This window comes from Dasypus novemcinctus, chromosome 27 (genome assembly GCF_030445035.2).
Source record: "Dasypus novemcinctus isolate mDasNov1 chromosome 27, mDasNov1.1.hap2, whole genome shotgun sequence".
NCBI lineage: Eukaryota > Metazoa > Chordata > Mammalia > Cingulata > Dasypodidae > Dasypus > Dasypus novemcinctus.
Window position 1 is genome coordinate 20,832,652 of NC_080699.1, and position 15,013 is coordinate 20,847,664.

Genomic DNA, 15,013 nt, shown 5'->3' on the forward strand with positions numbered 1-15,013 from the left:
AGGTGTAATATGGGGCATTTTCAGAACATTGCAATTGTCCTGCATGACACTGCAATGATGGATATAGGCCCATTATATATTTTTTCATAACTATAAAATTGTGCAGGACTAACTGTAAATTATAGTGTAAACTGTAGTCCACAGTTAGTAGCAATGCTTCAGTATGTGTTCATCAATTCTAACAAATGTACCACAGTAATGAAAGAAGTGGTTAATGCAGGAAAGTGTGGGAGGGGGTGAAGGAGGGTCATATGGGAATCCCCTATATTTTTTATGTAACATTTATGTAATCTAAAACTTCTTTAAAAAAAACTAAAAAAAAAAAAAAAAATCCAAAGAGGGAGAGGGACTCTTATGAACTGAGTGTAAAAATTTTTTGGAGCCTAATAGTCTGTGAATAGCTAGTAACTTTAAAATAATAATACTAATTCATAAATTATAGTAATCCTGTAGTATTTTACATGCTCAGTGTCAAACAGAGACCAATCAAATAGGATAGATACCCCAGAAACAAACATGCTTATATAAGGCAATATGGAATATGTTAATGGTAACATCACAAATTAGGAAATTCTTTTTAGTAAACTGTCTTGGGAGTATTGTCTCATTATATAGAAAAAATAAAAAAAATTCCTACCACATGCCACATAGAAAGGTCCAAATGAATTAGTGAATTTTAATGAATATTAAAGTAACAAGTACAATATATAGAAATGCATACTTTATGACTTCAGACCAGGAAGGTCATAAAAGCATAATACATAAAGAAAAATGTGTATATATCCAATTTCTTCAAAATTAAAAGTTTTATTTAATAAAGATCACCAAATCAAGGTTAACAGATACATGATAGACTGGGATAAATAGATGCAACATCTAAAAATTGAAAGAAACTACTATCTAAAATTAAAAGATACTACTGAAAATAAAAAAGAAAATTTCAATAACCCCAATATAAATATGGACACAGGACATAAACTGAAAATTCAAATAAGGGAAATCTGGGTATATATTCCAGAGAAACTGTCACTCAGATTTACCAAGAAAATATGTATAAAATTTTTTATCCTGTAATTGAGTGCATTAGGAACAGGATGGATGAGTTACTTTGTATATGCATATAACAGAATACATGCAGCTATCAGAGACTATGAATTAGTTTTATATATAGCAACACAATTAGATCTCAAAAATCAATTGTGAATGAAAAAAGTAAAAAACCATTTATGTAAATTAAAATAAATATACATGCTAACAGAGCATTATACATCTTTCAAGGACACATATATATCAAAATGTATGTGTTGCATAAGAGTTGGAATGCTTTGAGATTAAATTCTATGGAGTGGGTACCTATTGGAAAAAAGAAAGAGGATGGATAAGAAAAAATTGTGAAAAATAATTTAAAAAAAACAAAAAAAGATTTCTGCTGAAGATATGGACATGTAACTTGTAACAGACTGCCTCTCTTTCTGATGATAATTATCTACTGTGAACAAAATCTGTATCCCCCCCCAAAGGAAAAAAAAAAACAGAACAACCCAACTCCATTTAGGCTATGGAAAGTGAATAAAAGTAGGCGCATTTTGGAGGGGAGATGAAACTTGGAAGAAAGTCATTAAGAGGTGAGTTTCCTGTTTTTGCTCTGGCCTGAGTAAAGGTCACAGGAACATCATGCAGTGGCTAAAGCACCAAGAGAAACTCACCATTTGATTTTCAGGCCTAAACTACATTTCCTGTAGTTTTTTCTCGGGCTCTGAGAACAGAGCCTATGACAACCAAGTCATTGGAAAAGAGGGGTGCCCTAGAAAGCAGAGAGCAAGAGAAAGGCACATGTCAAATTCTGAATATTATATCTGCTCATATCTCTAGCTGACCTCTGAAACACACATGTGGAGTCGACACAAATCAGTTTACATTGAAAGCTAAAAGAACTTGACTAATATTTGAGTTGCCGCCAACCACATGTGAGACAGAGTTCATAGTTTGAGAGTGACCATGTTAATTGCCTGCCACAACAAAAACATCAACAGACACCTAAGGAGTATAACAGAATCCACAGTCTCTACAATATAATGGTCATGATGCCTAGAACATGTTGAGTAAAAATTACTCAACGTAGCCCAAACAGGAAAATGTGATCCTTCTCAAGGGAAAAGACAGTCAATGGAAGCCAAACCTAAAATAACCTAGATGTTGAACTTACCACACAAGGACTTTAAAGGAATCCAGGAAGCCTGAACCCTCGCAGGTGTCAGCAGCCATCTTGCTCCAAATAGACTTTGGTGAGGGAAGTAACTTATGCTTTATGGCCTGGTATCTGTCAGCTCCTACCCCAAATAAATGCCCTTTATAAAAACCAACCAATTTCTGGTATTTTGCATTAGCACCCCTTTGGCTGACTAATACAGGGGCAAAAGAGATTAAAGAGATTGCAGGCTAATTTATTGCTCATTATAAGGAGCCAATAGAAATTGATCAAAATAAAAAGGGAGGGTAATATAAGGGATTATTACAAAGTTAAGCATTAGAACAAAGATGTAAACTTTCCTAAATAACAGAAAAAAGAACTCAAAAATAGAAAGAGCAAATCAAACATGAATATATGTGATTATAACATAAAACATTGTATTGGAACTAGGACCAAATATATTTATCATATTCAATTCATATAAATGTCTTTATACCATCAGTAAAAATGTTTTCTTATTAGTTAACAAAGCAAAATCCAAAACTATTCTGTATACAAGAGACATACTTAAAGCACTGAGTAAAAGATGTTAAATTTCATTTCTTCATTAAGTAAAAGGTTGATACTTAATGGAGAGAAATCAAACACTTTCTCCCTTAGATTGGGAACAAAGCAACGATGTCCTCTCTTACCACTCCTATCCAACATTGAACTTGAAGTCTTAGGTAGAGCAATAAGACAAGGAAAAGAAATAAAAAGGTACACAGATTAGAAAGCAAGAAATAAAACTGTCATTTTCAGATGACATGAATGCCTATGTAGACAACCCTGAAGAATGCACCAAAAAACTCCTGAACTAATGAGTGACTATAGCAAGGTAGTGATCTACAATGTCAATACACAAAAGCCAAATGATTATTTATATATCAGCAATGAACAACTAGAATTTGAAATAAAATATTGCCATTTACAATATCACTCCCCCCCACCCCTTAAATGAAGTACTTGGGTATACATCTAATAAAACATGTACAGGTTCTGTATGTGGAAAACAAAACACTGATGAGAAATAAAAGAAGATATAAATAAGGGGAGTGATATTCCATGTTCAAGGATTGGAAGGCTCAATATAGTAAAGATGTGATTTCTTTCCAATTTGATCTATTGTCTTAATACACTCAGTCAAATCTCAGCAAAATTCTTCATAGATATTGAATCTAAAACTTTGTATGGGAAGGCAAAGGATCTAGAATAACACTCAATTTTGAAAAAGAACAAAGTTGGGGGCTCACATTGCCTGATTTTAAGACTTACTATAAAGCTACCATTATCAAGAGAGTGTGGTATTGGCAGAAAGAATGGACACATTGGACTCTTGATAGGGTATGATGGGAGTGGCACTTTACCTCTGAAGACTTCTGTCTAAAAACTGATAACCTCTAGCTAACCCTGAGTAAAATATCAGACAAACTAAAGTGGAGGACATTCTACAAAATATCTGACCAGCACTCCTCAAAACTGTTAAGGTCATCTGCAACAAGGAAAGTCTGAGAAATGTCACCATCTAGAGAAGCCTAAGGAGACAAGACAGCTACATGTAATGTGGTGTCCTAGATGGGTTTTCGAAACAGAAAAAGGACTTTAGGTAAAAACAAAATATTTTGTATATATTTATGTATATATACACACACAAAATCTTTAATGTATATATATACAAAATCCAGAGAAAGGATATATAGAAGAGATGACCCCATATATGATAGAAAATGACAACATAGTACTTAGGTATATCTTTAACATAAAATTATGAACTGTCTAGGACTTATATGAGGAATAGAAAAACATCATAAAGATGCTGTTTTTCCTTATGTTAAGTTACACATTTAACACAATTACAGTAAAAGTAGCATCAATATTTTCTGGAGATAGAGAGGCCAATTATAAACCTCACTTGGAGAAAAAAATAGGAAAAAGTGTCCAAAATGCTTTGAGGGGATTAAAAAAAAAAAGAGCAGGGGTGGTGAGTATGGGTAGTGGTTAGTCCTACTAGACATTAAAATTTACTTGAAAAGTCTCTGTAATTAAAATAGTGTAGTATTGATGCATGAATTAAAAAGACAATGGGATAGAATCAGAACAGAAAATCAGAAATATATCTCATTGTATATGCAAATTTAGTATGTGATATAGACAGCACTGCAATCAGTAGGGACTGAGATAACTGGACAGCCTTATGGAAAAAGGTGAAATTAGCTCCCTAACGCATACCATTCGACAGGATAAATTCCAAATGGATCAGATATTTAAAATATAAACAATGGAATGATACATGCAAAAAAATAAGAACATGTGTAACCCTAGAATGGGAAAAACTTCTAATTACGACATGACATTCAGAAACAATAAGGGCAACTGTGTTACTTAAAAAATAACTTTTGTATGACACAGGAGATAATATTCAAAATAAAGAGTCTAGATTATGTGGCCAAATTGTATATGCACTTGGATTTAGTGACAAGAAAGTTATTGCTGGCCTAACCACGGCCATTTGTGGGTATGTTGGAGGTAGTACTGATAAGAATGGATTGAGGATGAATGGGAAGCAAGGAAATGGAGATAGCCAGTGCCCACAGTTCTCTGAGAAATTAGGTAGAGAAGGAGAGAAGGCCGAGCAGGGTAAGAGTCAGAAAGCAGGGAAAGGATTGCCTGACTGGGACCCACCTGAGACAGGTCACTCATGCAGGGGCTTTGAGTCAGGTGGGAGAAAACTATTCTTACCCCTGTGGATTCCGGATACATGATAAAATGGACCCAGGCGACCACCAATAAAGACATCAACATCACCAGAATTTTTCGAAGCATCGTATTTGAGAACATGATGAGTGTCCTAGGAGAGACGACACAAGAGAGGGAACCACGTGAGAGGTGAATCCCTCTATGCTCACCTTGCCTTTTACTTTTATCTTGTTATTTGCTGCTGGGATGCTCTTCTCTTGTGAACCGCTCTCCTCTTTTCCTCCCATGAGCAACTCACGGCCAGCTTGTTTGTCCACCTACTGACTATTCTATATCCACGTGTGGAGGGCTGGTTGCTTTCTTTTTCCTTAACCCTGAAGGAGAGGGGTCAGATGCCTCATGTGCTCTTTTACTGTGCTCCCTATTTTCTCAGTCATATCACTTACCACAATTGCATGAGAAGCAGGAAAACTACTCCATCAGAATGTCTTTTGGGGAAGAATAAACAAGAACACTATTGAATTACAAAAGATAATCTGTGAAATGTTCTTAAAGAAAGTGGCCCTGTTAACTGGGTGGGAAGCTGGTGCTCAACCACTGAGCCACATTGGTTCCCCTGAGTTGGTTTCTTCATTTGTTTGCTCATTTGTTTTTGGTTTTTTTGGAGGCACCAGGGACTGAAACGGGAACCTCCCATGTGGGAAGCAGGCACTCAACTGCTTGAGCAACAACCGCTCCTCTGTTTACTTTATGACTGCCAAAAGTATGTTGATTGGGAAGCAGACTTGGCTCAACAGATAGAGCGTCTGCCTACCACATGGGAGGTCCATAGTTCAAACCCAGGGCCTCCTTGACCCGTGTGGAGCAGGCCCATGCACAGTCCTGATGCACACAAGGAGAGCTGTGCCACACAGGGGTGTCCCCTGTGTAGGTGAGCCCCATGCGCAAGGAGTGCATCCCATAAGGAGAGCCACCCAGCGCGAAAGAAAGTGCAGCCTGCCCAGGAATAGTACCGCACACACGGAAAGCTGACACAACAAGGTGATGTAACAAAAAGAAACACAGATTCCCGGTGCCGCTGATAAGGATAGAAGCGGTCACAGAAGCTCAGCAAATGGACACAGAGCAGACAATTGGGGGGGGGGGGGGAGGAGAGAGAAATAAATAAATCTTTGGGAAAAAAAAGACTGTCAATTACTAAAGAACTAGAATAATGTATTACACTTGGTATTGTGTTCTCAGTACCTAGCACAGTGTTGCACAAGCATAGTTATTTGTCAAATGAATGAATTTCAAATAAGAGTCCTGTTTTTCAGACCAATTAAACTTCTACCTCCAGAATGTAAAAACAGCACGTTCAATAGCAGAGTCAAGGGCTTACTCTGAATTCCCTGCTCCCCATCCCCACTAGGAGAGTGACCCAAGTTTTCTAATTTTTAAGTGAATTTTATAACACGTGACTTACAATATCTGGTTTGGTCCTTTTTCCTTACCTAGAAAGTAATGGATTTAGATAAGTTTCAGCAATTTTTAAAAATAAAAATGATTATGACTGCATTTTCATGAATCTTAGACTCTCAACCTCCTTTTATAGACTTTCAAGATTATCCTGTCTATTGATTTACTTGAAAATTTAATAGTTACTCAATATGTGTCAGGTACAAAGGAGTAGACTGAAGTAAAGAGAACTGATAAAATTAATTAAATGAACATTTATGTAGCATTAGCATCCTGTAGTAGAGGGCCAAAGTCTTGCTGCTCTGGGAACCAACCTTCTTCTCCCCTGCCCCGAGGCCTTAGCTGTACTGTTCCGCCAGAAGTCCTCGCCTCTTCCTCCACTTCGCCTCCCGCACTAACCCGTGCTCCCTGAGAAACCTGGAAATGGGAAAATTCCTGTGCATCATTTGAATGTGTGCCTGATACCAACAGTTGTAGTTAATCGTTTATTCCTCTGTGCTCCCCTAGTCCATGATACATATTTTTGTTATATAACATGTGCACTGTGCTGTATCCATCGACTTGAGTGTTCCTTCCTTAACTGATGGACACCCTAAAGGAGATTTGCTTTGTGTGCAGTCACCTCAGGGGGAACCCAACCACTGTGAATTACAAATAGTGTTGGGGAAACAGACATCTGTTAAGTGGCCTTCTCCCAGAACTCACCTACCCCACCTCTTTCTCTGGGGAAGTCACAAACACACGCTAAGCAGCCGTGATGGGATTTCTTCCATGTAAGTGACAAGGTGATTTGCCCTTCCTGGACTCTTTGCTATGTTCAATAAAGAAATCATTTGCTGAAAGTTTCTGTTGTGCCCTGACCCTCTGTTCCCACAGCCTGCTGTTGTAGCAAGCCCCTCCAAAAGTATGTGTACCACCAGTCTCGCTCCTGGCAAACAGCTGCTTCTATTGCTTATGTCCCTGGTCTAATACTTTTACTGACACAACCAATTTTGGCTAGAGTTGGCTCAACTAAGGGTGACCTGTGTGATTCTATCAAAGAAGGTATTTTACCGATGGCAAGGTCTTAGAAACAAAATAATCCCATCCTCTGTATACCTAGAGAATAATTTCAATCCTTATTCTCAATCACATTTGCCTAAATTACAAAGAACTCCAAATCAGAATTATTCTTGGACCCTTATCACCAGATAATATTATTGATTCTGAAATCACTATCTCACCCAGATTCTATATCTTACCTTCAGCTCTGTATATCCAAATGTCTTTAGCACGTCTCTACTTGGAAATCCTCACAGGCCGAGCTGTGCTGGAGCCGGCTCACCCCAGCTTATGAGAACACATTGCGCACAGCTCTTCCCAAGTTCCAGTTCGGTAAAGTCCTGTTGGTGGCTTGAAATCAGCCACATTTGTCTGTTTACCTTATGGAAATCAGTAAACACTCCAAACAGGTTTTGTTTCCGGATTTCCTCTAGGTTCTTGGCTATGCTATATAAAAGAATTTAAGAATATGATGGTTTAGCTAGGCCAGTAGTTTATTAAGGACATGAGAGAAGAGAAGAGAAATGGAACATAACAGATTATAAATTCCCAGGTGTACTTGTGAGCTGGTTCAGGCAGAGAAGTGGCAATTGAGCCTCTACACTTGCTTTTTCAACCATTAATTATTCCTCCCCTTGTTAATGCTTGGAGGGAGTGGTCCCAGCTGTTTGCTGTTTTGATTGATTACCCCCCCATCAATCCCCTGGTGGGGGGCACAATGATAAGACTCCTTGAGCATATCTGAGGCTTTTCCTTGATTCCAGATGAAATCTTGTTTCACATGGGGCTTCTCGTGGGCTTCTTCCAGCAGCCTTCTTGTGAGGTATTTCTCTCAGGGTATTTCCAGGTAGAACTCCATGGCCATGTGTTTCACAGTCATGTTCTTCTGCCAGGTTTTAGCTTCATCTTCTCATTCCCCAAACTAACCTGCCTCAGTTTCATTTATTTCTTTTTCTTGGGGAGCAGGTTTGTTAGTACACACATGCTCACAGGAATCTCAAATTGTACATGTCCACGTGGACTGTTCCCTTCTTCAGTATGTCCTCTCTCTCTTCCTTCCTCTATCTTTTTGAATGATACCACCAATCAGAAACCTGGCCATGTCCACCTTATACTCATATCCAGTTATTCTCAGACACTACTGCTTCAATGTGTGGAGACTGCTAGCTGTCCCTTTCATCAGTAGTGACAGAAATGTAGCTGGGCTCATGGCAGCCCAGATGAACAATGCTTCACAGCCTCCATTGTCTTTGGCCAAGAGACTCAATTCTGTGAAATGGAATGTAAACAGAAGTGATATGTGCTACTGCTTGAGCTTTTCCTTAAGGACGTAGGCTACCTCCTCCATGCTCTCTTTCTTCCTCCAACCCACTGAAATTAGACATGGGCAGCAGCCTAGCTTTAGTCAAGGAGGAGAGGACAATATCCTAGAACAGGGAGGTCTTAAAACACTTTTGTAACATGGGCCCTTTGGCAGTTTGATGGAGTCTTTAGACCTCTTTTCCAAAAGATGCTTTTCAATACAATTAATATTTCTATAAAATTATAATAAAAAACAATTACATTCAAGTAATGTTATCAATATTTTAAATAACTTAATTTGTGATATAGTAATTCTTGACTAACAGACTAATTTACATGATTTAGCAGCAGACCAAATATTTATGAATCATTTCAGTAGTATGAATGATATTTCACATTATTGGCAATAATTGTATAGTGAAATGAAAATACCTGTGATTTCAATTGGTGACTAAGCCACAGGTTCTCCTAGTACTATTGTGATTTGTTTGTTACTGTTCATAATTGAAGGAAGGATTGTTAAGTTTCATTTAGAGATTAGTGAAAGTAAAGATGCAATTTTTTTTGCCATTCAAGTTCAAAGACCTCTTTAATTCAATCCATGGGCCCATTTGGGGGGTCCATAGACTCAGGTTAAGACCACTGGTAGAAGATGTCCCTCCCTCCCTCCCTCCCTCCCTCCCTCCCTCCCTCCCTCCCTCCCTCCCTCCCTCCCTCCCTTCCTTCCTTCCTTCCTTCCTTCCTTCCTTCCTTCCTTCCTTCCTTCCTTCCTTCCTTCCTTCCTTCTGCAATTCAGCCTACCTTTATCTACCTATTCAATATCTCTTGAATCCATGGTCCTTTTCCTAAGACCACCACCACTGCCTACTTCAGATCATGTGAATTGCTGCCTAGGAACTGCTACAGTAATTTTTTAAAAATTAACTTTAGTGAAGTATAATTTACATAGCATAAGAATGTAGGCCTTATAAACATGCAGTTTTATGAGGGTTGAAAATGCATACACCTTGTAACTATGACAATCAACATGTAGACTATTTCCATTACCCAACAAAGTTTCCTTGTTCCTTTTCCCAGCCAATTTTGTATTCCTGCACCACCCTCGCTTCTGGCCCCAGACAACCATTGATCTGGTGTCTGGCACTATAAATTAGATTCGTTTTGTAGAGTTTCATATAAATGAAATCATGCAGAATGTACTCTTTCGTGTCTGACTTCTTTCACTCAGTATGTTTTTGAGGATTCATTTATGTTGTTGCATGTGTCAGTATGCTGTTCCTTTTCTTTCTTTTTTCTTATTATATTTTTATTATCCTTTTTTTAAAAATATGTAGATCACACAAAATGTTACATTAAAAAATATGAGAGATTCCCATATACTCCATTCCTCACACCCCCCACTCCTCCCACATCAACTTGTTTCATTAGTGTGGTACATTCATTGCATTTGATGAGTACATTTTGGAGCACTGCTACACCACATAGATTATAGTTTACGTTGTAGTTTACACTCTCTCTTAGTCCATGTCGTTCCTTTTTATTCTTGAGTTGTGGTATGCTCAGTGGGTTTATGTATGGATATGTATGGGTATATTGTCATATTCTTATCCATTCATCAGCTGATGAACGTTTAGGTTGTTTCCAGTTTGGGGCTATTGTGCCTAGAGCTGCTGTGAATATTCCTATGTAGTTCTCTGTATGGACAAATATTTTCATTTCCTTGGGTAAATACCCAAGACTGACATGACTGGTGGACTGTAGTAAATGTTTAACTTTTAAAAAAAACCTCATTTACAGAAAAAGCCTGTCAGAATTTATTTCTTTTAATCTATAAATAAATTTGCTATTTTAACAATTCATGAATGTAGTTTCTCTCTCACTTTTAACGTGTGGAGACTTGGTTTTATGTATTTTGAGGTGAGTCTTTGGAAAGTCCAAGCTTTTTATAAAAACCTCTTTACCTTCTGTGACTCAGACTCTAAACTCTGTCCCCTGCCATGGGTGAGAAAAGAGATAAAACAAAATGGAGTTCCTATGGTGAGGAGATTTTAAATGGAGTTGGGAGGCCATTCAGGAGGTTACTCTTATGAATGTCTCAGCCAGATCTCACAAACTGCCGAGATCTCCAAACTCCAAGTAGCAATGTGTCTGAGGACATCCGGATGCCATGAAATAACTACAAGATAAAAAATTCATTCAACTGTCTAACTTGAAGGACATTTGGAAAGCCGCCACCTCCCAACATCCACCAATCATACTTCTTTACAAAGAGCTGTTTCTTTAAAGACCCTGGCTTGGAAGTCCCAAGACAGGACACAGTTTGGGTTGCTATCTGAACGTCTGCTCCCGAATTGTAATTCTGAGACCTCACATAAATGCTTTTGTTGCTTTACAACTCAGTTTGTAATTTCCCCGTCGGCAAGAGCAATAGATGAAATCCCTACATGACTATTTCAGGCTACTGTTTTCTGCTAGGGTTCTCAGAGTTTATACCCGCATTTGGGGGCTCTTCTCTCTGAGCCTCTCTCCTCCCTGAGATTTCTCTACTCAGCTTCTAGCCACTTTACTGCCTTGCACTTTGTCATCTGACACCCATGAGCCATAGGTCTGCAGTTTTCTGCTTGGGTTTAAGGTGCCCTGTACACTATAGACAAGGCACATGCTCAGGTGAAAAGCCGCTGAAGTGTGGTCTCTCACCCAGGATGATTCCCTTCTTTGAATTCTTATCTCCTCCAGTTTCTACCAGTTTTTTTTCGGGCTCTTCTCTAGTGTTTTCAAATAATTGTGTTTTTTTCATTCTTTCTCTTTTTTCTTTTTTTCTTTTAGTATATTTTTTCAAATAATTGTTTTTTTAACATTTTTTCCCAGAGTTCAGTACTGTCATTTATGAGAAAGTCCCATATAAGCTTTCTGCTATGATGGCAACTGGGTCTTCCTAGTCTACTTACATTTAATATCATTACTGATATATCTGTGTAATTTTAACTTACTACTTGGTTTTTATTTGTCCCACCTGTTTTCTATTCCATTTCTCTCATCCTTTGACTTGCTTTTATTACAAAAGATTCCATTTCTACCTCAGTTAGCTTATGAATTATACATTTGTCTACTCCATTTTAGATATTTCATCGTGCATCTTTGATTTAATGAGGTCTAATGTAAATGGGCACTTTCAGTAATTCCTACAAACTGAAGGACCTTAGAAAGTTATAAGTCCATTCACATTCAAAACCCTTACTTTTTTGTTGCTATTAATGTCAGATATTTTAATTCTATAAATATTTAAAACATCACAATATATTATTACTATTATTTCGTATAATGCATTCTCACTTAGAGTTACACATTTAATGTGCCTTTCTATTGCTTTTCACTCTTTTTTGCATGTCTGTACTGTCATTTGGGAGTACTTTTTTTTTGCTTGAAGACCTACCTTTAGTATTTCTGTATGTCAAAATCTTTAGTAATAAATTCTCTCTCTCTTTTTTTAAAGATTTATTTATTCCTCACCCCCCTCCTGCCCCCGTTGTCTGCTCTCTGTGTCTATTCACTGTGCTTTCTTCTGTGTCTACCTGTCTTCTCTTTAGGCAGCACTAGGATCTGATCCTGGGACCTTCTGGAGTGGGAGAGAGGTGCTCAATCTCTTGCACCACCTCAGCTCCCTGGTCTGCTGTGTCTCTTATTGTCTCTCCTCTGTGTCTCTTTCTGTTGCATCATCTTGCTGTGCCAGCTCTCCATGTGGGCCAGCACTCCATGAGGGCCAGTTCACCTTCTCCAGGAAGCCCCGGGAATCAAACCCTGGACCTCCCATATGGTAGACAGGAGCTCAATCGCTTGAGTCACATCTGCTTCCCAAAAATATTCTTAAAATTATATTTTTTCTTTTCATTTTTGAGGAATGCAGTTCATGTGTATATAATTCTAGATCCACAGGTTTTTGTTTTGTTTTGTTTTGGTCAGGACTTTGAAGGTGTTATTCCATTTTCCTTTTACTTCCTTGATTACCCTTTGCTCTTATTTTCATTCTGGATCTGGACCTCTCAAGTCCTCTAGGCCTTGGTAGCTCTCTTATGCCACTAACAGATTTAAAAAAATTGTCTAGCTATCTAGTTGTTCTGGAAAGATTTATTCTAATACATGTTGGGCTGTTATTTTTGGAAGCAGAAATTGTATGTGTGTGTACATATATATGCATATATATGTATATACTACATGTATAGTATCATTTTAATTCCACTTTCTAAATGCTTGTGGCTGGATTACAGAAATGCAAGTGATTTATTTTTATACTGTTTTTATATCAGCACATATTTAGTACAAAAATGATTAGAAGTGACTATATTGGACAACTTTGTCTTGTTTTAATTTCAATATTCACCATGTTTGATCAAATGTATGTGGTTTGATGCAAATGGGATTAGGTATTTCTTATTCCTTCTATTAGATTAATGAATCTCTCTTCTATTCACAGTTTGCTAAATGTTTTTTTCAAATTATTAATGGAAGTTGAATTATTGTTAAAGGCTTTTTCTGGTTCATTGAGGTGATTATATCATTTCTCTCCCTTTTCCTGAAAATGTGATAAATTACAATAATAGATTTTCCAAAGCTAAACCACTCTACTGTTGTTGGGTTAATCCAAACTGGGTCATAATATAACGGTATTTTAAAAAATAGCTCTATTGTACTGTTGGTGGGAGTACAAATTAATATAACCATTTTTGAAAGCAGTGTGGAAGGAGTGGTTTTGGAAATTAGGTATACCTATACCGTTAAGTTCAAATAGTCCAATTTGGATCTATCACAGAGAACTTCTTATTCGGAAACATAAACTCTCATGTGCAGCATTTTATTTCATTTGTTTGTATATTTGTGTGTGTTGTTGTGGGGACTTAGATAGACTTTAACGTGCATTACTCCGAAATGATTAGGAAAACTGATAAGTACTGTGAGGTGCTCTACAGCAGTTAGAGGCAACTCTTTGATTTACATATAGCATGGAGGGCTCTTAAAAACAGTGCAAAGCGATGAAAGTCATAATATCACGAATCTTTATCACAGCATTATTTATATAAGTTAAAATATGCACACACAGTATGAACAAAGGTACACACATATGCAAAGAAAAATAAGAAAGTCTTCCTGCATTTCTGCCTTTGTTTATGACCACGCTGCCTCCACCCAGGATGGCTTGTCTTCAGCACCCCTTCAAAGTCTGTAACTAATCATTCCCCAACCAAGGACCCATCTTTACAGAAACCTTTCCAGAACAACTCTAGATCACATTATCTTCCCATATTCTGAATTCCTGTGGTATATTTATGTATTTCCCATCCAGATGATGCCTCACATGAAACAAGACAAAGACATATCACGGACTGTAAACAGATATTTTTGACACGAGTCCCCTTTCTCCATCTAGACGTTAGGCTGAGTGGCTGTAGATGCACCCATTCCCTTTGGGTCATGTCACAGTCAAAACCAGCCTACCATGTCAGGAAGAGAGCCCATTCATTTTTCTCTCATTATCACTTCTTGTTTCCCACTCTTTTCCTCTGATTACTCCATGTTCTTTCTCTTACTGGAGAGAAGACAGTCTTTCTAATTTATTTTCCTTAGCTTTTTTCACTCTCTCACTGACCACAGACCCGATTAGACATAGAGAATGACAGTGTCTCCGGAGTTTTGCTTACTCACCTGTTTTAACGTCTTTCCCTCTTCTTCACTGGGGTAGTTGGAAAAGTATCTGTAAGTTCTGAACTGGCTCTTGTGGCGGTGCTCTTTGTCTGTGAACGTGTTTCACTTTATTTCTTTTCCCCATCAGTCTCTGTCATTCTTGTGTTGGTTTATTATTATCTTGGGGCGTAGATTTGGAGAGACAATAAAGAATTGTGCAATTAGATAACAATATATTTCTACAGGCTCTGCAAACTGGGTGTTTCCCAGAAACTTTTTATGATTTCTGTGTCTCTCCCCAGGTGTTATCCAGAGATCCTTGGGAAAGGAAGTCCTTGAGTTCTAAGACAGCAAAAGTCCTTGGTATCGTAGGGTGAGTATACGCCTAATGGCTCTACTGTATGGGTAGACTTTCCTCTGAAAACCTGGGATCTCAAGGTAGCTCCAAATCAGAGCACATGTTGTCAAGGACACCAAGCTGGTGGGTGCAGGAGATATTTCTATCGGTTTGAAAAAAATCTCTAATAAAAGGTGAAGTATTATTTCTCTGTGGGATAGAGAAAGAGGGGTGCAATTCTTTTTCTTGCTGAGGAGGCTTGTCTCCCATGC

General features: G+C 37.8%; 1 protein-coding gene across 7 annotated transcripts in view; it reads right to left on the bottom strand.

Moving 5' to 3' along the window:
• The window catches only part of LOC101422329 (NXPE family member 1), a 41,783-nt gene extending 27,206 nt beyond the window's left edge, over window positions 1–14,577 (bottom strand). Inside the window, exons 1-5 of one of the 7 annotated variants that reach the window (XM_012528082.3) lie at window positions 14,426–14,577; window positions 7,627–7,873; window positions 6,700–6,802; window positions 6,393–6,420; window positions 4,970–5,078 (exon numbers count right to left, since the gene is read on the bottom strand). In XM_012528082.3, coding sequence (XP_012383536.2) covers window positions 4,970–5,068 — 99 coding nt within the window. In that variant the 5' untranslated portion in view covers window positions 5,069–5,078; window positions 6,393–6,420; window positions 6,700–6,802; window positions 7,627–7,873; window positions 14,426–14,577. Of the gene's footprint in view, window positions 1–1,706; window positions 1,805–4,969; window positions 5,079–5,373; window positions 6,018–6,392; window positions 6,421–6,699; window positions 6,803–7,626; window positions 7,874–14,425 lie in introns of those variants that run through there. The other 6 variants (XM_058289028.2, XM_012528083.3, XM_012528081.3 and 3 more) reach the window with 6 other exon arrangements.
• Between the last annotated feature and the right edge of the window lie 436 nt (window positions 14,578–15,013).